At 43.8% G+C, this 21,810-nt stretch overlaps 1 protein-coding gene across 1 annotated transcript in view; it reads right to left on the bottom strand.

Moving 5' to 3' along the window:
* Positions 1-21,810, bottom strand: part of LOC124799174 (pikachurin-like) — a 944,586-nt gene that overhangs the window by 165,316 nt on the left and 757,460 nt on the right. The window contains exon 7 of the mRNA XM_047262711.1: positions 15,030-15,219. Within this exon, the coding sequence (XP_047118667.1) occupies positions 15,030-15,219 (190 nt within the window). The remainder of the gene's footprint in view (positions 1-15,029; positions 15,220-21,810) is intronic.

Here is a 21,810-nt window from a genome sequence, read left to right as displayed (position 1 = left end):
ATTCACCTTCTTCTAACCTTTTAATAATCTAGTACTTGCCCCTCATAGAAAGGACAACACGTTTACGTTTAAGCATTTTGTATCGTCAAGTTTACTTCTTCACGCAGCAGCGCACAAGTGGTCGTAACAGAGAACAGAAGGTGACTGTTGGCACCGTGAGAAGCTCTTCTTGGGGGCGCGCATTCCTTCAAACTGCGCGGAGCGGCACGCCTCAAGTCTAAAGGCGGGTCCACACTGAGCGCGCCGCGCTGCGGAAAACGGCTGTTCGCGGCTCTGCGCGCTCAGTGTGGACGGCGAATCGCGCTGCGCAGTTTTCCGGGTGTTGTCGGTACATCAAAGGAAGTGGTGCGTTCACGCGCACTCAGTTTAGACGGGGCTTCGGCTCGCTCCATCTTCAGACCATGCGCGCCCTCCAACTGGAATACAGTACGTGCCTCGGAGCGGCGCGGCGGGGTGCGGACGGTGCACTCCTCTCTGCTCAGTGTGGACCCGCCTTAAGCTGGCGCAGCTGTTGCTGTGAACAGCTTTGATACTGCCGCTACTTCTATTGCCAGTGCCAAGCCGACAGAAGCGTGCTTATTGTGGAACCACAGCGACTGGCGGCTTGGCCTGTTAGCAGCGCTTAGTGAAGGCCACATTAGAAGCAATGTTCCGCCAGCGGTGGCCCAGTGCGGCGACTACTGTGGGAAACTTGGTTTGGGAGTGAGGGGGATGATGGACGGTAGGGTGGGAGAGTACACAGTTCGGTTAAGCGGTCGTTCGGTTAACCGACGTTCGGATAATCGACGCTCTACTGTACTATGCGTATCGTCTGACCTGTATAAGCTTCTGCTATAAAGCCGACGCCGGGAAATTGCAGTCTCCAGTGGAGGACACTCATCTGAAGATGGTTAGACGACTGCCAGCCGAAATATTGTGGCAAGAAGTCAACGCGGTCCGGCTGCAATCCCGAAACCTCATTGAATACTCAGTGCGCCTGCAGAACTTCAAGAATCACACTCATTGGTTCTGTCGAACCAGAGGGCTCAGTACATTCAAGTAAACACAGCCACACCAGTATGGAGCCACTACAAACTACCACATAGCCTTGTTGACATCTTGGATCCGTGCCCTCGTGGGGTCTGCGCCACACTCGAACATTTGCATCAGCTCTTACTACCGGAAATCGGGACACGTCTGACGAGGGCACGGCTTTTCAGTCGTCTAGGTCCAGCCGATACGGTCACGAGCCCAGAACAGGAGCTACAGACGATGTCGTGCTGTTAGCAAAGACACTCGCGACGGTCGTCTACTTCCATAGCCCATTAACGCCAGCTTTTGCCGCCCAGTCCTAACAAATACCTTCGTAGTACACCACCCATTGATATCTGCGGTTATTTCACGCAGTGTTGCTTGCCTTTTAGCACTGACGACTCTACGCAGACGCCGCTGTATCCGGTCCGATAAGTGAGGGGCGTTGGCCACTGCGCTGCTAGTGGTGAGAGGTAATGTCCGAAATTTGGTATTTTCGACACACTCTTGACACTGTTTGTCTCGGACTATTGAATCCTCTAACGAGTTCCGAAATGGAATGTCCCATACGCCTAGTTCCAACTACCATTCTGCGGCCAAAATCTGTTAACTCCCGTCATGCGGCCATAATCACATATGAAACACCTCAGTACAAATGAACATCCCGCCAATGAACCGCCCTTTTGTACCTTGAGTACGTGATACTATCGCCATCTGTATATGTGCATATAGTTATCTCATACTTTTGTCACCTCAGTGTACTGTAAACAATGCGTTACATAATAATGATCTAAACTTTAACGAAGGATCTATACGCAGAATAAAAAGGGTGTGGAACAAGAAATCATGTCTACTTACATGTGAAGAACTTAGATTTGTCACTCATACTTTTCAGTTCTGCAGGAAACCTACCGAAATGGGAAACTGCAGAAGAGTACAGGTACATACCTACGGTTAAAGACCTATTTTTCTAGAGCATATCAATTTCTTCTATCTAGAGTTCTCTAAATAAAGATGATACTTCCTTTCGAATGAGACTATACTGGGTGAGTCACTAACTATTGCCACCAAGAATAACTCCGAAAGTATGATGGGTGCTGAGAAGTTTGTGGGACAAAAGTTGCATGGGGCAACTGGGACAATAATACGACAATGGTTTTTAGTTGCGAGGTGGGGTAGCTTCAGAGATGTGAAGGACAACTTTGTTTTTCTAAATCGGATGCTGTAGTTTGGTACTTATTTTCTGATACTGGCTTTCGAGACGAATACAATGATATGTAAAAGTAAGGCCTTTGAAGGTCAACGAAAGTCACAAATGTGTCATGAACGTCTATTTACAGGTGTTCGAAGTGATGACCATTGGTATCAGTGCAGTGCTGCAATTTTCTTATCATGGATTGAGTGCTATTCCTTATTACATAGGCACTAAGCACATGCTCTGGCAGTTCACTCTCGCATACCTTCAGGTGTAGTAGGAACGCCGTTACAAACAGTGTCTTTACGAATCCCCACAAGAAAATCTACAGAGGCGTTAAGTCTGGTGAATGAGCTAGCCACCACACATCTCTTCCGCGTTCAATCCAACGATTTGGGAATTGTCTCTGCAACTCATTTCTAGCCATCAGCGAAATATGTGCCGAACACTCATCGTATTAATACCACATTCTGCTCCTTGTTCCTAAAGGTATTTCTTCCAATAATAGACCTAATGTTTCTTGCAAGAATGTGGTGTACTTTCAACCATTAAGATTTCCTTCGATGAAACAGGGCCTATAATTCTATCCTCCAAAATCCACACCGTACATTCACCGACCACGGTTTTTCGTGTTCAACTTGCCGCAGCCAACATGGATTTTCTGTTGCCCAATAATGCATGTTATGCAAATTAACATTTCCACGGTTCGTGAACGTAGCCACGCCAGTAAATAAAATCAAATTAATAAACGTGTTATCCCACTGAACCTGAAGTAGAGCCCATCGGCAGAATTCAATCGACACATACAAACATTACCAGTTAATTTTTGGTGGTGACTGATATGGTAAGGATGATATTTACGGCGATGCACAACACGAACAACAACACTACCCTGTCTCATGCCAGATTCCCTTGCTATTTGACGCTAACCCTAGGATCTCGAACCACAGTGGCAAGAGTACCAATTTCTGTTTCCTCGTTAGTAACTTTCATTTGTCGGATATGTTTCCAATGCGTTAAAGATTCAATTGTTCTCAATTTATCATAGACATATTTAAATGTACGATTTGTAGGATGAGTACGTTCAGGAGATCTTTCAGTGTATAAACCTCTAGCTCTCACTGAATTTCGTTGGCGTTCTCCGTAAATGAGAAGCATATCGATTTGTTCTTCGAAGGAAAGCTCATCCACATTTGCTTGATTCGACGATACTAGTCTTACCGTTCCTATTACTGTTGTTTTGCGAAACCGTCGAATAGTGTTTACGAGTACATGTCAACGGCACGTTAGATGGATACGCCGTATTCGGCGAATATTTACTATTTGCAGGATATACGGGAGGAAATTGTCAGAGCATGTGCTTCGATAAGTGCCGAAGTCATAAGGAATACCACTCAATATATGACGCGATGTTTGCAGCACTGCACTGGTACCAATTGTCATCACTTCGAACACCTTCTGTAAATGGACGTTCACGCCACCTTTTTGACGTTCGTTGCTTCAGTCAGAAACCGCACAGCTGCTACGGTCGCAGGTTCGAATCCTGCCTCGGGCATGGATGTGTGTGAAGTCCTTAGGTTAGTTATGTTTAAGTAGTTCTAAATCTAGAGAACTGATGACCTCAGATGTAAAGTTCCATGGTGCTCAGAGCCATTTGAACCTTTTTTTCCCCTTCGTTGACCTTCAAAGTCATTACTGTTACACATTATTGGATTCGTCTCGATAGCCGCTACCAGGAAATAAGTACCAGACTACAGCATCCCATTTAAAAAAACAAAGTTGACCCTCATATCTCTGACGCGACCCAACTAGTAACAAAAAAACAACGTCATATTATGGCCTCCGTTGTCCCATGCAACATTCTCCCGAAAACGTTTCAGCTACTCTAATACTTATGGAGTCATTCTATGTGGCAATAGTTAGTGACTCATCTTGTATCATGCATATATGCAGTGATTGCAGAGCTAGAAATTCAAAAAGACTTGAACAGCGGTCTGTGTGAAGTTAACCGCTCTCACACATATTCTCTAGAGTAGGATTGTTGTTTGTTAATGTACAACGTAACCAAAAACATGATAACACAGGATTTACTAGAATAGATGCATGCAAATAAAATACAATTTCGGCTTTCGGTATCTGAGGTAGTGGGGATCATTCTCATAGTAAAGACAGCACGATTTACACTCTGCACATAACCCAGAAGGCGGCACGTAATTTGTCTTCAGTCCTAGTACTTTAAAATGTTCCAGTTCAATGGATATATGGCTATCTTGTGGTAGTAAAATTTCTGTCATACAAGAGTTCAGTGTAACAAACTCTCTGCGCTGTGTTTTGTTGCAGTTGCCCGTGTCGCCCAAATTTTCATTACGTTTTGTCAGAGGTCTTTCGATAAGAAACTGTTAAGGTAGTCGAAGGCTTTACACATTACTCTTATGACAGTTTAACAAGAGTTATTCAGCACCTTCTACTCTATAACCCTTTGCTTTCTTTCAAACAGGTATTCAGTAGTAACTCCTTTTTCCGAATTCCTTTACAAAAACTGTATACCATGGCATCGTCAACTATTCGACTACATACATGCGTCAAAGAAACTGGTACAGGAATTTGTATTCAAATATAGAGATATGTGAACAGGCAAAATACGGCGCTGCATTCGATAACGCCATAAAAGACAAGTGTCTGGCGCAGTTGTTTGATCGGTTTCTGATGCAACAATGGCAGGTTACCAAGATTTAAGCGAGTTTGAACGTGGTGTTCTAGTCGGCGCACGAGCAATGGAACACAGCATCTCGGAGGTAGGGATTAAGTGGGGATCTTCCCGTACGATCATTTCACGGGTGTACCGTGAGTATCATGAATCCGGCAAAACATCAAATCTACGACATTGCTGTGGCCGGAAAAAGAACCTGCAAGAACGGAATCAACGACGACTGAGGAGAATCGTTCAACGTGACAGAAGTGCAACCCTTCCGTAAATTGCTGCAGATTTCAATGCTGGGCCATCAGTAAGTACCAGCAAGCGAACCATTCAACGAAACATCATCGATACGGACTTTCGGAGCCGAAGGCCCACTCGTGTACCCTTGATGACTGCAGGATACAAAGCTTTACGTCTCGCCTGGGATCGTCAACACCGACATAGGACTGTTGAGACTGGAAACATGTCGCCTAGTCGGAAGAGTCTGGTTTCAAACTGTATAGAGCTGATGGACGTGTACGGGTATGGAGACAACCTCATGAACCCACGGACCCAGCAGGGGACTCTCCAAGTTGGAGGAGGCTATGAAACAGTCAGGGCCGAGTGCAGCTGGAGTTATATGGAACCCCTGATACGTCTAGATACGGCTCTGACACGCGACACGTACGTAAGCATCTCGTCTGTTCACCTGCATACATTCATGTCCATTGTGCATTCAGACAGACTTGGGCAGTTCCAACAGGACAATGCGACACCCCACAAGTCCAGAATTGCTGCAGAGTGGCTCCAGAAACACTCTTCTGAGTTTAAACATTTCCGCTGACCTCCAAATTGCTCAGACACGAATATTATTGAGCGTATCCGAGATGCCTCACAAGAGATCTCCCCCCCTCTCGTACTCTTACGGATTTATGGACAGCTCTATAAGATTCACGGTGTCAATTCCGTCCAGCACTACTTCAGACATTAGTTGAGTCCATACCACGTCATGTTGCGGCACTTCTGTGTGCTCTCGGGGCCCTACATGATACAAGGCAGGCGTACCAGTTTCTTTGGCTCTTCAGTGCATATAATGTACGATCGTATGTGTTATCAAGCGAAATTTGAGACTGGAGTCAAGAATTTTTGGGTAGGAGGATGCTGTAAGTTAATTGGGGGGAGGGGGTGGGGGAATTATTGTCACATATACAGACAACTACGGACCTGCCCCAGGGAAGTGTGTTGGAAACCTGGTGTTCATGCTGGATGTAACCATCTTGTAGGTATTCCAAACTTTCCACAAACGATGCAGTTGTCTATAATGAAGTTCTGTCTGACTGAAGCTGGGTACATATTCACTCAGATCTTGATAAGATTTCAAAGTGGTGCAGAAATTGGCAACTCGCTTTAAATGTTCATAAATGTACAACTGTGCACTTCAGCAAACGAAAAACACGCAGGATCCTAAAGAGCATAATATCAGTGAGTCACAGCTGGAATCGGTCATCTCATACAAATAAGTGGAACGATTACATAGTCTCAGTCACAGGTAAAGCAGGTCCGGTTTTAAGTGATGAATGTAGGATTATGCTACATATTCCTGCGTATCGCTCCCATAGGGATTGCGAACACAACTATAGATGTAGATGAAGATGTAGATACTTTCTGCTTATCTAGTTTACTTAACATGAAAATATTTCTATTTGTTTTAATTACCGATTGTAATTTGGTAATCACTGTTTTTGCAACTGCTTCATGGTCCAACACCGTTTCAATGAGGGCATCCTCAGAATTGTCAGGTGTATTTGTTACCATTAAAGCCGCGCGGGATTAGCCGAGCGGTCTATGGCGCTGCAGTCATGGACTGTGCGGCCGGTCCCGTGAATTTGTTACGGTCTGATTAAACTGTTGAAATGGATGGACGCTGTTTCAGTTCCTGTTTTTCTTCGCTATTATAAATGGACACGGGTGTTCTAATTTCCAGAACGAATTGTGATTCATACGCTGGTCGGATAGGCAAAATCCTGCAGCCAATATTTTAGCCGCACTCTGCGCATGACGTGCTAATTGAGTACCCCTGTTTCACTAAGCCACTGCCGTTTACAGTAGTTGACTCTAAGTAGCAATCTCAGCATTTCTACGTTAACAGATGGAAATCCCTACCCGTGGTAGCAGAATAGTGCTGTAACTATCATTTTTGTGTATTGGCTGTGAAAGATATTTAGTTTAAATAACCCGAGAATTCAAATATACATGTCAATGTATAAACCTGAAGCATCAGATAAAGAAGTTCCCAGTTACTGGCCAGTGGAACCATGGGATCTTGCTCGTACAGTCACTGCATATTCTCGTTTTCGTTGATACTAAGTGACAAATACACGACACATTACGACTGAAGTCATAATGAACAGAAAACAATGGTTCGAAGTAATTTATTGACAAGAAACTGTAGTACCAATAACACATCCGCCAATGAAACTATTTGTAGTAACTATTTGTAGTAAATTTCGATAATCATACATATGTGTACCGCTCCATCTCCTTTCCTGCAACGTCCACGAGCTTCGTGTTAAGATACGAGTATGTCACTATTACTAAAATAATTTTAGGCTTGGTGTGCAGTAATCTACGTAAACTGCTGTTACGAGATTTCCTCTGATAATTCGTTAACGTATTGTCTACGAAATCAGAGTAACATCTGCGTAATATTTTTGCCTCGGGGTTACTTACCTGCTACACAAAAAATATAATGTACTCGTATTGGCATTTGAGTTCCTGCTCAAGCGTTTGTTAGGTTATGCCGATCCACGCCCAGTATACACCTTCTATAGCGTAACAACTTCATTTTCAATTTAATTTGAATCAGAAGAGTTAGAATATGAAAGTGGATCTGCTTTTCGTTCAAATACGCAGAGAAACTACAGGCACTGATAAACGACGCATTAAGTTAGTTGACGATGTCGTTAGTGAATAAGTGTGATTTAGTTATATACCGCCTTAGTTTCATTGGCGGATGTGTTATTGGTACTACAGTTTCTTGTCAATAAATTACTTCGAACCATTGTATTCTGTTCATTATGACTTCAGTCGTAATGTGTGGTGTATTTGTCGCTTAGTATCACCGAAAACGAGAATATGCAGCGACTGAACGAGCAAGATCTCATGGTTCCACTGGCCAATAACTGGGAACTTCTTTATCTGATGCTTCAGGTTTTCTCTGAGGTACCGATTGATGGTTTGTTTCCTGGCGTTCAGCCGAGGGGTTGCATTCATTTTAATTCGCGAGTTATGGCCTTGTTTGTATTCGCTGCCCGGACTACCGTCATGTGAATTACAAGTTCTTGTGTGAGCGTAATTAATGAATCTGACGAGACAAAGTTGTCTAGAACCCTAATAAACCGAGCAGACGCTTCAATTTGAACACCGTTTGGGGTCCGGCACTCAGCTTATTGAGATCTCGCCGCTAGTCATACGCACAATATCTGGCAAAAGCTAAGAAAATGTGCATTTCATGGAAAACCACTGCGCACGCTGACAATCAAAGGAATGTCAAAGCGTTTAGTGAGCGTCACGGGCCGAAATCATCCAGAAGTAGACATCAGATCAGTAAATACATCACAGAGTGGATGGTGTTCAGGCAGCGAGTACACACAGCGGCACCTGAAGAGTATGGTTGGGTCGGTTGTGCAATATTGGAGGAGGAAGTCACTGTTTAACGTCCCATCGACAACGAGGTCGTTAGAGACGGAAAGGGTAAGCAAACTGCAGTACTTTTAGTAGAGTAAATAGATCTCCCAAACGTAAATAGTAAACAGATTTCCATCGTTCCAGCATTGAAAAGCTTATAATCAGTTTGTACCTTGAAATTCATGTTATTGCGAGAACCATTCAAAAACTGAATTTTGGAAAAACTAAGAATGACATGAAAACATGCAAATGGATCTGGGAAGAGACTAGAGTGGAAGGTACAAACGCGTCAGGTCAGCAATAGAAATGACATGGAGATGGGCAGGACGTGAAGGCAGACAAATGGTTGTTAGGCGGACATAGAAAGTACTTTGTCGATATCCAAGAGGCAATCGATTTCCAGTTGAAACAGACAAATAGCCATTCCCACAGCATTAGTTATAACGTCCGTTCAGTATCGTGTCTACGCTTTTTAGAACGTTGTGTCGTCACAAAATGTTTCGCGTACCAGTGATAGTTTACTGCTTATCTTAAAATGCAAACATTATCCGATAGTCTCGTGAAGTAACCATTTTCAGTTTCCGTCGTTTTACAGGGCTGTATTTTTTCTCTCAGAGATACATGAAAACAATCTACAACTTGCGTACTGAAAACGGGAGGATAACAAATGCTCGTGGCTGTGTAGTTACCAAAAGCACACAGGGGAAAATCAGTCACGTCCAGGAGGCATGGTGCTAATGTGGTGAAACACCAGCTCAGGCATGTGATACCAAGGCGGATCCAGTCGTTGATGATTTGGTCCCGTAGAGTTAACAAATTGGTGGGACGTCATTTGTTGGTTTCACATGACGTTCCAAATAGCTCCGAAGACTTTTGTATGTGGTTAAGATTGTGTGATTTAATAGGCTGCTCGAGATGTGGTAGTTCACTTCTTCTACTGGTCAAACCAGAAACACAGCTACTGTCACCTTGGAAGAGGGGCCTACCCACAGTATACCTATCATGATGATTTAGAACGAGAGCCAACATTTGGTCACCCAAAATACTACCCACAGTATACCTATCATGATGATTTAGAACGAAAGCCAACATTTGGTCACCTAAAATACTAAAATAAACATCCAATTTGTTTACAGTAACTTGACTGAGTAGTCCCAAGTACTGGCAACGAAAGAAGCTCCAAAAACATCAGTAAAAAACGCCTGACCTGAACTACACTCTCCGCACCATGAAGGTTGAACGATTCACTGGGTCGTCAGCGCACTCGACTTGTGACGTCATTTGAAAAGAGGCCAAATCGGGACTCGTCGGACAACACTGCAAGCCTCCACTCAGCTAATGTCCAGTATCTGTGCTCTTTCGCCCACTGGAGACAAACGAAGAAATTGATCAACTGGGTTAGCTGCGTGCACGTGGCTACGTCCAAGGACGATCACTCCTTTCAGGCATCCTTTCATATCCCCCTGTGGACGCAACCTATTATGTTGAATCCAAAGAACAGAATGGAAAATTGACCTTAATTCACTATCAAGCCTTAAGCCGGGTTCACACACGTCTCTAATGTGGCTTGCTGTAGTGGCATCGTGAACTACTGTTCACACAGGACGCCACAAATTCTAGGTAGTTGCACAGCTTTCAATATGGCGTCGACTGAAATGATATGGGCGTGTATGAATGTGAGAGTGCAGGTTATAGCTTTAAAGATGTGACAAGAATAAAATACAAGGAAGACGAAACCCAAATGTTGGATGCGAAAATAAATTTCGCACACGGATAAGTAATGGAAACAAACACATTTATAAAAGAAATACTACTCAGAAACGAAACTGCTGTCTGCACTGGCCAACTAACCAACAGCTCGCATGGGAACCGTCGGCAGACAGGCCATTCTTCCAAGATTTTAGAATCTTATGGTATTCGTTGATACAGAAATTTCGGAAAACAGCTACCACACCACACTGTGGATCGTTTCCTGCGTATAATCCACAATTTATACAATGCTTCGTCTCACAGATTATGAAGTTTACACGACTTGCCTTTGTAGGTAAATATATAAAGTTTCTTTATTAATTCGAAAATATTTTAAGACTGTGTGATACGTCACTGGTTTGCAAATATTGTGCGCACACACACACACACACACACACACACACACACACACACACACACACACACACACAACTGCTGCAGAAAATCATAGGCTGCTGTTTTACTAGTTCTAGAAGATGCGAAAGTGGATATCTCGACCATTGTTTTCACTTTTTTCAGAAATAAAATAAAAAACACTGAAATCGAATATCGCACAGCAGCAATTACACCACCATAACTGCGTCAGAATGCTCGTCTTTCGAAACAATGCCACGAGAGAGCAGTAGTAGTAGGAAAGTGGCGCAACAAATTAGAAGCACGCTGAACTTTTTGTGGGGAGACGAAAGTTGCGTCTCTTAAACCTTTCGCAGACGCATTTTTTGAAGCAACTAAGCGAACATAACTTTATGCTGCCCTATCATAAATGTGATAAACTTACTACATTTATTTTTTGATAATTTTATTTTTGTGTTTTAGGACCAAAAACAATTGTGGTACATATATTTCCCCGGCACCTTTGTGAGGTATTAAAACTGAGGGTAAATGGATTTCTCACTTCTTCTGTGTGTGCTGTTATGTGTTGCCATCACACACAAAAAAATTATGAATAGTGTTTACTGTTTTTATTAAATGTTTTACTTTATTTAAATATATTTGTTACCGATACTAAGGTTTAATTAACACAATATAAGAACAATCCTTGAAACTTTATCACGAAATGTCTGAGTTGATATGTTTCACAATAATGTATATTTCAGAAGCGAATCAATGTGTTCCGACAACAGTAGTGACCCTGCGGCAAACAAAAGCTGATTGTTGTAGGCGTTTTCATACATCGGGTGCGGTGTACTACCACAAGATATCACTCATGGACTGAGGTGGTAAAACGTATTCCCAAATGCTTTGGGATACCCTTAAGTTCGCGGTAATTACGCTTCCCAAGGACCTCTAATGATAGATTACTTTTGTGGTAAGTTTATTTCCCCACCCCCTTCCCTGATGGTGACTATACTTCCCAGTAACCTTCCAGAGGGCTGCCACTACATGCCAGGAGCATACAGATGTGGTAACATATACTTCTTTAAACGCTGTAAGAAAAAACGTATACAGGGTGGTCCATTGATAGTGACCGACCCAAATATCTTCCTAAATAAGTATTAAACGAAAAAACTGCAAAGAACGAAACTCGTTTAGCTTGTAGGGGGAAACCAGATGGCGCTTTGGTTGGCCCGCTAGATGGGGCTGCCATAGGTCAAACATATCAACTGCTTTTTTTTTTTAAATAGGAACCCCCATTTTATTACATATTCGTATAGTACGTAAAGAAATATGAACGTTTTAGTTGGCCAACTTTTTTCGCTTTGTGATATATGGCGCTGTAATAGTCACAAACGTATAAGAACGTGGAATCACGTAACATTCCGCCAGTGCGGACGGCATTTGCTTCGTGATACATTACCCGTGTTAAAATGGACCGTTTACCAATTGCGGAAAAGGTCGATATCCTGCTGATGAATGGCTATTGGGATCAAAATGCCCAAAGGGCGTGTGCTACGTATGCTGCTCGGTATCCTGGACGACATCATCCAAGTGTCCGGACCGTTCGCCGGATAGTTACGTTATTTGAGGAAACAGGAAGTGTTCAGCCACATGTACAACGTCAACCACGACCAGCAACAAATGATGATGCCCAAGTAGTTGTTTTAACTGCTGTCGCGGCTAATCCGCACATCAATAGCAGACAACTTGCGCGAGAATCGGGAATCTCAAAAACGTCGGTGTTGAGAATTCTACATCACATCGATTGCACCCGTACCTCATTTCTATGCACCAGGAATTGCATGGCGACGACGATGAACGTCGTGTGCTGTTCTGCCACAGGGCAGAGAAATTACGCGACGATGACAGATTTTTTGCACGCATTCTATTTAGCGATGAAGCGTCATTCACCAACAGCGGTAATGTAAACCGGCATAATATGCACTATTGGGCAACGGGAAACCCACGATGGCTGCGACAAGTGGAACATCAGCGACCTTGGCGGGTTAATGTATGGTGCGGCATTATGGGAGGAAGGATAATTGGCCCCCATTTTATCGATGGAAATCTAAATGGTGCAATGTATGATGATTTCCTACGTAATGTTCTACCGATGTTACTACAAGCTGTTTCACTGTTGACAGAGTGGCGATGTTCTTCCAACACGATGGATGTCCAGCACATAGCTCGCGTGCGGTTGAAGCGGCATTGATTAGCATATTTCATGAGAGGTGGATTGGTCGTCGAAGCACCATACCATGGCCCGAACGCCGCCCCTGATCTGACGTCCCCGGATTTCCTTCTGTGGGGGAAGTTGAAGGATATTTGCTATCGTGATCCTGCGACAACGCCTGACAACGAGCGTCAGCGCATTTCCAATGCATGTGCGAACATTACGGAAGGCGAGAGGAATGTCTTTACACGTATTGCCAAATGCATTGAGGTTGACGGACATCATTTTGAGCATTTATTGCATTAATGTGGTATTTACAGGTAATGACGCTGTACCAGCATGCGTTCTCAGAAATGATAAGTTCAAAAAGGTAGATGTATCACATTGGAACAACCGAAATAAAATGTTGAAACGTACCTACGGTCTGTATTTTAATTTAAAAAACCTACCTGTTACGAGCTGTTCGTCTAAAATTGTGAGCTATACGTTTGTGACTATTACAGCGCCGTCTATAACAAAGCGAAAAAAGTGGTCAAACTAAAACATTCATATTTCTTTACGTACTACACGAATATGTAATAAAAATGGGGGTTTATATTTTAAGAAACGCAGTTGATAACCGTTTGACCTATGGCAGCGCCATCTAGCGGGCCAACCATACCGCCATCTTGTTTCCCCCTTCAAGCTAGACAAGTTTCGTTATTACAAGGGAACCTCCCCATCGCACCCCCCTCAGATTTATTTATAAGTTGGCACAGTGCATAGGCCTTGAAAAACTGAACACAGATCAATCGAGAAAACAGGGAGAAGTTGCGTAGAACTATGAAAAAATAAGCAAAATATGCAAACTGAGTAGTCCACGTGCCAGATATGCAACATCAAGGAGCTTGCAAGACCAGGAGCGTCGTGGTCCCCTGGTAAGCGTGAGGAGCTGCGGAACGAGAGGTCCTGGGTTCAAGTCCCCCTCGAGTTAAAAGTTTAATTTTTTATTTTCAGGCAATTATTATCTGTCCGTCCGATGCGAAGTAACTGCGCCGTAGTATGGGGACGTTGTATGAAAACGTTAAAAACATATTTTGACAGAGCACAGGGAAAACTGTGCGACTGTGAAACTGTTGCATTAATTTGTTGCACTTTATGTGACAAACTCTTATGTTTTCGTCACTTTTTTGGGAGTAATTATCACATCCACAAGAAAACCTAAATCGGGCAAGGCAGAAGAATTTTTTACCCATTTGCCAAGTGTACAAGTTAGGTGGGTCGACAACATATTCCTGTCATGTGACGCACATGCCGTCACCAGTGTCGTATAGAATATATCAGACGTGTTTTCCTGTGGAGGAATCGGTGGACCTATGACCTTGCGATCAAATGTTTTCGGTTCCCATTGGAGAGACACGTCCTTTCGTCTACTAATCGCACGGTTTTGCGGTGCGTCGCAAAACACAGACACTAAACTTATTACAGTGAACAGAGACGTCAATGAACGAACGGACAGATCATAACTTCGCGAAAATAAAGAAATTCAATATTTCACTCGAGGGAAGACTTGAACCAAGGACCTCTACAGCTCCTTACGTTAACCACGGGACCACGTCGCTCCTGAGCTCACGTCATCATTGATGTTGCATATCATGCACATGGACTACTCAGTTTGTATATTTTGCTTATTTTTTTCATAGTTCCACACAACTTCTTCCTGTTTTCTCGATTTATCTGTGTTCAGTTTTTCAAGGCCTATCCACTGGGTCAACTTATAACTAAATCTGAGGGGGGTGGGATGGGGAGGTTCCCTTATTAGTAGTTTTTTCATTTGACGCTTATTTCGTGAGATATTTGACACTGTCACGAACAATGGACCACCCTGTAGAGGGAAGTATATCTCCCGTGGGTTAAGTTGCGCCAGTAAAAACTGGGAGTTCACACATGCAACTGCAGTGTGCCACTAGCTGTGGCGACACTTGAGTTGCGTGTGTGAAGCCGGCTTTACCGTCAACAGTGGAGAGCCAGATTAGCGCCTAGTTCAGGTTCTACACCGCTTACAGCGCTTCAGAGGGACCACAGCCGGTGACTACGCCCGACGTGCCTCTCTGCAGCACGCAGGTGGGAGCAGGGAGGCCGCACCGCTGGCGCTGGCGCTGCCGTCGCCGGGTACTCACCGACGTCGAAGCCCTTGACGGCGTCTCCGGCGGGCGCCAGTCCGAAGCTGTAGAGGCGGTCGTTGACGATGAGGCGGCGCACGCAGCCGCGCAGGCCCTCCTCGGTGGGCAGCTTGTCCGCCAGGCCCGTCGTGTTGCCGGGGCCGCCCACGAACAGCGGCTCGCGGAACGTGATGCGCGAAAACAGGCCCTGCACCAACACAAGAGCCACAGCGGGCCGGCGTCAGGAGGCGGCTGCGCCGGGGCGAACGCAGGCGAACACGAGAGCGCACACTGTTCGCCAGCGTCCGCTTGTAGGTAGGGTTGCCAACTTCTTACACAGATAATACACTGAGGTGACCAAAGTCATGGGACAGCAATATGCACACAACAGATTGCGGTACTATCGCGTACACATAATATGAAAGTGAAGTTCATTGGCGGAGCTGTCGTTTGTACTACCGTATGATTCACTTGGAAATGTCAAATGGTCGCCTGGCCACCAAGAGCTGTTGCAGGACGATTTGATTCACGGATCCAGTTATATGGCTCCTTCCGTGTATAGCAATTTTACTATTATGACGAGTGGGGCCTGAAGATGGCATCAATGTTATGCCGAAACTGGTAGCACATAGAAGTTCATAAAATAAAATAAATTTCTACAATACATACGGCTGTTGGTAAATTATTGCATCAAGAAGTTCATGCCAGCCGTCGCCCTACGATCCATAATGGATCAACGAAGATTAATCATCTATGGCGACTGGCGACGGAAGCGAATGCCTTTGCTAACAGCACGACATCGCCTGCCTCTTGGTACCGTGACCATGTCGGTTGCAACATAGACAACTGGATAACCGTGGGCCGGTCAGATGAGTCTCGATTTCACTTGGTAAGAGCTAATGGCAGGGTTCCAATGTTGCAGAGAACTGACGAAGCCTTCGACGTAAGATGTCATCAGGACACTCTGCTAGCTGATGGTGGCAACATAAAGGTGTAGGCGATGTTTACATGGAATTGACTGACTCATCTGGTCCTACTGAATCAATCACTTACTGCAGACGGTTACGTTCATCTCCTCGTAGATCATTCAGTGCCATTCATGGACGTTATGCTCCCAAACACGACGCAGTTTTTACGGATAACAATGCGCCATGACAACGTGCCACATTGGTTTGAAGCATGTACTCGACAATTCGAGCCAATCATTTCGTCATCCAGATCAACCGACATGAATCCCATCGAGCAGTTATGGGACGAAATCGAGAGGTCAGTTAGTGCACAAAATCCTGCACCGGCAACCCTTTCGCAATTACAAACGGCTATAGGGGCAGTATGGCTCAGTATTTCTGCAGGGGTCCTCAGACGACTTGCTGAATCCATGCCACGTCGAGCTACTGAATTGCGCCGGGCGGAAGGGGTCCGGCACCATATTAGGAGTAGCCCATGACTTTCGTCATCTCTGTGTAAGGGATCGTGGAAGAAGCCTACAAAATAAACATTTGAAATAGTGTTTTCTACAAAGAAGATCATGAATATATTTAAAATGTGCATGCAAGTTTTATTTTACACTGATGCTTCTTTTCACAAAGACTCATTGAATTTTAGATATGTACGGAATTCTCTAGACTTCATATTAAAATTCATTCCTCACTACAATTCTGCTTATATAAGGACAGCGGTACATTCGTTGCACACCTCTCTCTATTTATGTTTAACCTAATAAAAAATTCTTACTGACTCAGCATTTGAAACAGGGATGGTTAATACAAACGCAACACCCTTTACCAGATTGAGAACCTTAACACTTTTATATCTCAAGACACAGGAAACACTAATCCACTTTCTGTTTGCACTGCCTTTCATGGCTATGCCTTGCTTCAAAATGTCCTTTGCATTACAGAATTTATCATACAAACAACCATCTAAATCATACATCTCAACTGATTCCATTGTTTCTCGAAGATGCTAAAATTTAGCGTGGAACTTAGACTAATAGTCATCCAAGATCCTACTGGCTTTGACAGTCGTACTTCAAATTTGATATTCTTTCTAATACGTTTTCAGTGACACATAAAATTCCATAATGTTATCCTCAATTAATTTAGGGCTGACCTACAGTTTTTGCATGCTCAGAATGGTCAGTATTAACGCCAGACCCCACATGAATCTCCTGTTTGCAAAAACGACGGAAGGTTTTGAAGCAATTAGCTTTCACAGAACGAATCCAGCAACATGTTTCTTGCCAACATGAACGGTAATTTCTTCCTTGGGATTGATTTTACCCTGTTTTAATCGCTACTCATATTAGAACAAGAAAACACGAGCTCCGAATCTGAGCAGAACAATGGTCACCTCGTGTACCTTAGCGTAACGTGGCCCTTCCTCCAGTTTGCGGATCGCTGGCCGGCAGAACAGATTCGTAACGTAAGCGGTGTTGTCGGCTTACGCTTTTACTTGTTCACCACAGCGCTAGAGACTGCAGAAAAAGCCGTCGCGTGTCATGTGAAATAAATCATTTTAACTACCACAGGAAAAGTCAGAAAAATATAGGATTAATTCGAAATAACACGGGACACGGGATGTGACAAAAACAGTATCCAAAATACGGGATTTCCCGCGAAATACGGAATAGTCGGCAGCCTACTGGTAGGAGCTACAGGGGCAAGTTGACGAGCGGGAAAACACGACATGGTCACTCGCGTTCAGTCTACACTTGTCATCATCACACAGATTCCGCTAACGCATCGCAGACCTCTCTCTCTCCGTCCGAACAGGCCTTGGAAGGCCCAACGGCACCGACCGGCCGCCGTGTCATCCTCATCCACAGGCGTCACTGGAGGGGCACGTGGTCAGCACACCGCTCTCCCGGCCGTATGGCAGTTTACGAGACCGAAGCCACTACTTGTCAATCAAGAATCTCCTCCGTCTGCCTCACAAGGGCTGAGTGCACCCGGCTTGCCGACAGCGTTCGGCAGACCAGATGGTCGCCCATCCAAATGCCAGCCCAGCCCGACAGCGCTTAACTCGATGCCGTCGGTATTTGCAAATCTTGCAGGGTTGTATCTGTAAGGTAACTGATCAGTTCAGTTCACATAATTTACTGCCAAACGCTCAGTTTGGATATACAGGGTGGTCCATTGATCGTGACCAGGCCAAATATCTCGCGAAATAAGCATCAAACAAAAAAACTACAAAGAACGAAACTTGTCTAGTTTGAAGGGGGAAACCAGATGGCGCTATGGTTGGCCCGCTAGATGGCGCTTCCATAGGTCAAACAGATATCAACTGCGTTTATTTAAATAGGAACCCCCATTTTATTACATATTTGTGTAGTACGTAAAGAAATATGAATGTTTTAGTTGGACCACTTTTTTCGCTTTGTGATAGATGGCGCTGTAATAGTCACAGACATATGGCTCACAATTTTAGAGGAACAGTTGGCGACAGGTATGTTTATTAAATTGAAATACAGATAGTAGATACGTGTAGACATTTTATTTCGATTGTTCCAATGAGATATATGTACTTTTGTGAACTTCTGAGAACGCATGCTGTTACAGCGTGATTACCTGTAAATACCACATTCATTCAATAAATGCTCAAAATGATGTCCGTTAATCTCAATGCATTTGGCAATACGTGTAACGACATTCCTCTCAACAGCGAGTACTTCGCCTTCCGTAATGTTCGAACGTGCGTTGACAATGCGCTACGCATGTTGTCAGTCGTTGTCGGTGGAACACGATAGCTAACATCCTTCAACTTTCCACACAGAATGAAATCCGGGAACGTCAGATCCAGTGAACGTGCGGGCCATGGTATGGTGCTTCGACGACCAATCAACCTGTCATGAAATATGCTATTCAATACTGCTTCAACCGCACGCGAGCTATGTGCCGGACATCCATCATGTTGGAAGTACATCGTCATTCTGTCATGCAGTGAAACATCTTGTAGTAGCATTGGTAGGACATTAGGTAGGAAATCAGCATACATTGCACCATTTAGATTTCCAGCGATGAAATGGGTGCCAATTATCCTTCCTCCCATAATGCCGCACCACACATTAACCCGCCAAGGTCGCTGATGTTCCACTTGTCGCAGTCGTCGTGGATTTTCCGTTGCCCATTAGTCGATATTATGCCGGTTTACGTTACCGCTGTTAGTGAATGACGTGAATGACGCTTCGTCGCCTAATAGAACGCGTGCAAATAATCTGTCATCGTTCCGTAATCTCTCTTGTGCCCAGTCGCCATGCAATTCATGGTGCATAGAAATATGGTACGCGTGCAATCGATTTTGATGTAGCATTCTCAACACCAACGTTTTTGAGATTCCCGATTCTCGTTCAATTTGTCTGCTACTGATGTGCGGATTAGCCGCGACAGGAGCTAAAACACCTACTTGGGCATCATCATTTGTTGCTGGTCGTGGTTGACGTTCTACATGTGGCTGAACACTTCCTGTTTCCTTAAATAACGTAACTATCCGGCGAAAGGTCCTGATACTTGGATGATGTCGTCCAGGATACCGAGCAGCATACATAGCACACACCCGTTGGGCATTTTGATCACAATAGCCATACATCAACAGGATATAGACCTTTTCCGCAATTGGGAAACGGTCCATTTTAACACGGGTAATGTATCACGAAGCAAATACCGTCCGCACTGGCGGAATGTTACGTGATACCACGTACTTATAGGTTTGTGACTATTACAGCGCTATCTGTCACAAAGCGAAAAAAGTGTTCCAACTAAAACATTCATATTTCTTTACGTACTACACGAATATGTAATAAAAATGGGGTTCCTATCTAAAAAAAAAATCGCAGTTGATATGTTTGACCTATGGCAGCGCCATCTAGCGGCCAATCATAGCCCCATCTGGTTTCCCCCTTCAAGTTAGACAAGTTTCATTCTTTGTAATTTTTTCGTTTGACGCTTATTTCGTGAGATATTTGGCCGGGTCACTACCAATGGACCATCCTGTATATACAGGTCAAAACTGTCTAAATGTTCCCCTTCTCCTTTTTTTTACAAAGCGGTTTAACCACCGATTACTAACAAATGTGACACATTGCTTTAGTATCGTACTAGACATCCCAACAAGTCTATGTTCCATTATCTTAGTAGGGTTAATTATTGAGTCAGTCTTCTCCTTGTCAGTGTCCACGGAGGCGTATTTCAGATAGAAGTCTTGCAACCCATTTTCCTAGCGGGTTATATTATTACCTGTAGGAACGAAGTTTTTTTAATCTACCTGCTATGTTCAGAAAGTGACTGTTAAACAATGTACGTATAATTGACTCACCAGTAGCGAGAACGCTTTTAACTACATACTGACTTTGTAGCCTCGACTTTGTGCTAATGGCCTGAATATTATGAATATTATTATTATTATTATTATCATCCAATTCAACTGTAGATTTTTAAGGACAATTATCTCACGTCGATTTGTACACTGGTACAACTAGGACTCCACCGACAAAATATCGCCGTTTGCAATAATATTTTCTACGTATTTTGGTATCAGTGACACATGGAATCCGGTAGGTCGTTATAGAGATACTCCATTTTGATTGATTTCTCAGTTCCATTTGCCTACAAAGGTAACTGGAACTGTGTTGACTGCAACATACACGTAGTGGTACAAATGGTATGCGCTGTGTGACCTTTCTGGAAACAATACTTGTTTTTCTTGCTTCGCTGAAGCTTGCATTCAGTACTGCTCTTTTCTTTGTTGGGTTTATTCTTCACATCGTGTTTGTTGTTAAGATACCTGCGACACAGAACAGTAAGATAGATAGGTTTACTGATGAAGAATTGGGCGATATGCGCCTCGTGTGTTGTTTCACTAAATACGATGTAAGAGCGGAACAACAACGCACCGATCCCGCAGCGCTCTAGTCACATCCCAGTTTTTTTCTGTGTGTAAATAGACTCCTACGAGAAACCATTGTTTTTGTTGTACGTTTTGGTGACTGCATGAAAGTATTTTCAAAGAAACGGAGGTAACTGGCGTAATGAACCGAAACAATAATGTTTAAATTACAACTGTACAACGAATCCCTATGACAAAACAATCAGGTGAACACTAACGTCCTACACTTTGTCGGTGGAGTTCGAGTTAAGCTGTACACTTGAACGAATGTGAAGTCAGTTTTCTGCTCAGATATTATTATTTATGTACTATTTTTCTGCGTTAAGAGCTGAGACATTTACTTTTTGTTTATAAACCGGAAAGTATCAGTACTTTAGTGAATGGTGTTGTATAAAAGTGTAAACAATTTCGATAGGCTGAATAAAATGTTGTTTCCCACATAGCTGACAACGCCCACCATTCGAGAAGTTCAACGTTTGCATCGCATTCAACCGGTCGCTGTTTGTTTATGTATGTATATGTGTGTGTGTATGTGTGTGTTTGTGTGTGTTTGTGTGTGAGTGTGTCTGTGTGTGTATGTGTGTTACTTATGTATATGTATGTAAGTGTGTGTGTGTGTGTGTGTGTGTGTGTGTGTGTGTGTGTGTGTGTGTGTGTGTGTGTGTGTGCGTCTGTTTGTGTGCGAGCGCGCTTTCAAGATAGGAGGACCTGCTTCTGCGTTAGGTGTAGGTAACTCTTCGTGGACAGGTCATACGTTTCACACCATAAAAGCGTATTGTGCTTTCACTGCCTGAGAACATTTGACCTTTGGTACTCAGGAAAAGCCGTGGCTCCAGACGGACGTGATAAATAGTGTAGGAAACACCTCAGATATATCATCCAAGTGGAGGCGGCTTAACGTTTCGCTCCCAGTTTC

The sequence above is a fragment of the Schistocerca piceifrons genome, chromosome 5 (genome assembly GCF_021461385.2).
Source record: "Schistocerca piceifrons isolate TAMUIC-IGC-003096 chromosome 5, iqSchPice1.1, whole genome shotgun sequence".
Lineage (NCBI taxonomy): Eukaryota > Metazoa > Arthropoda > Insecta > Orthoptera > Acrididae > Schistocerca > Schistocerca piceifrons.
The sequence above is the reverse complement of the archived record's forward strand: the minus strand, read 5'-3'. Positions and strand labels throughout refer to the sequence as shown.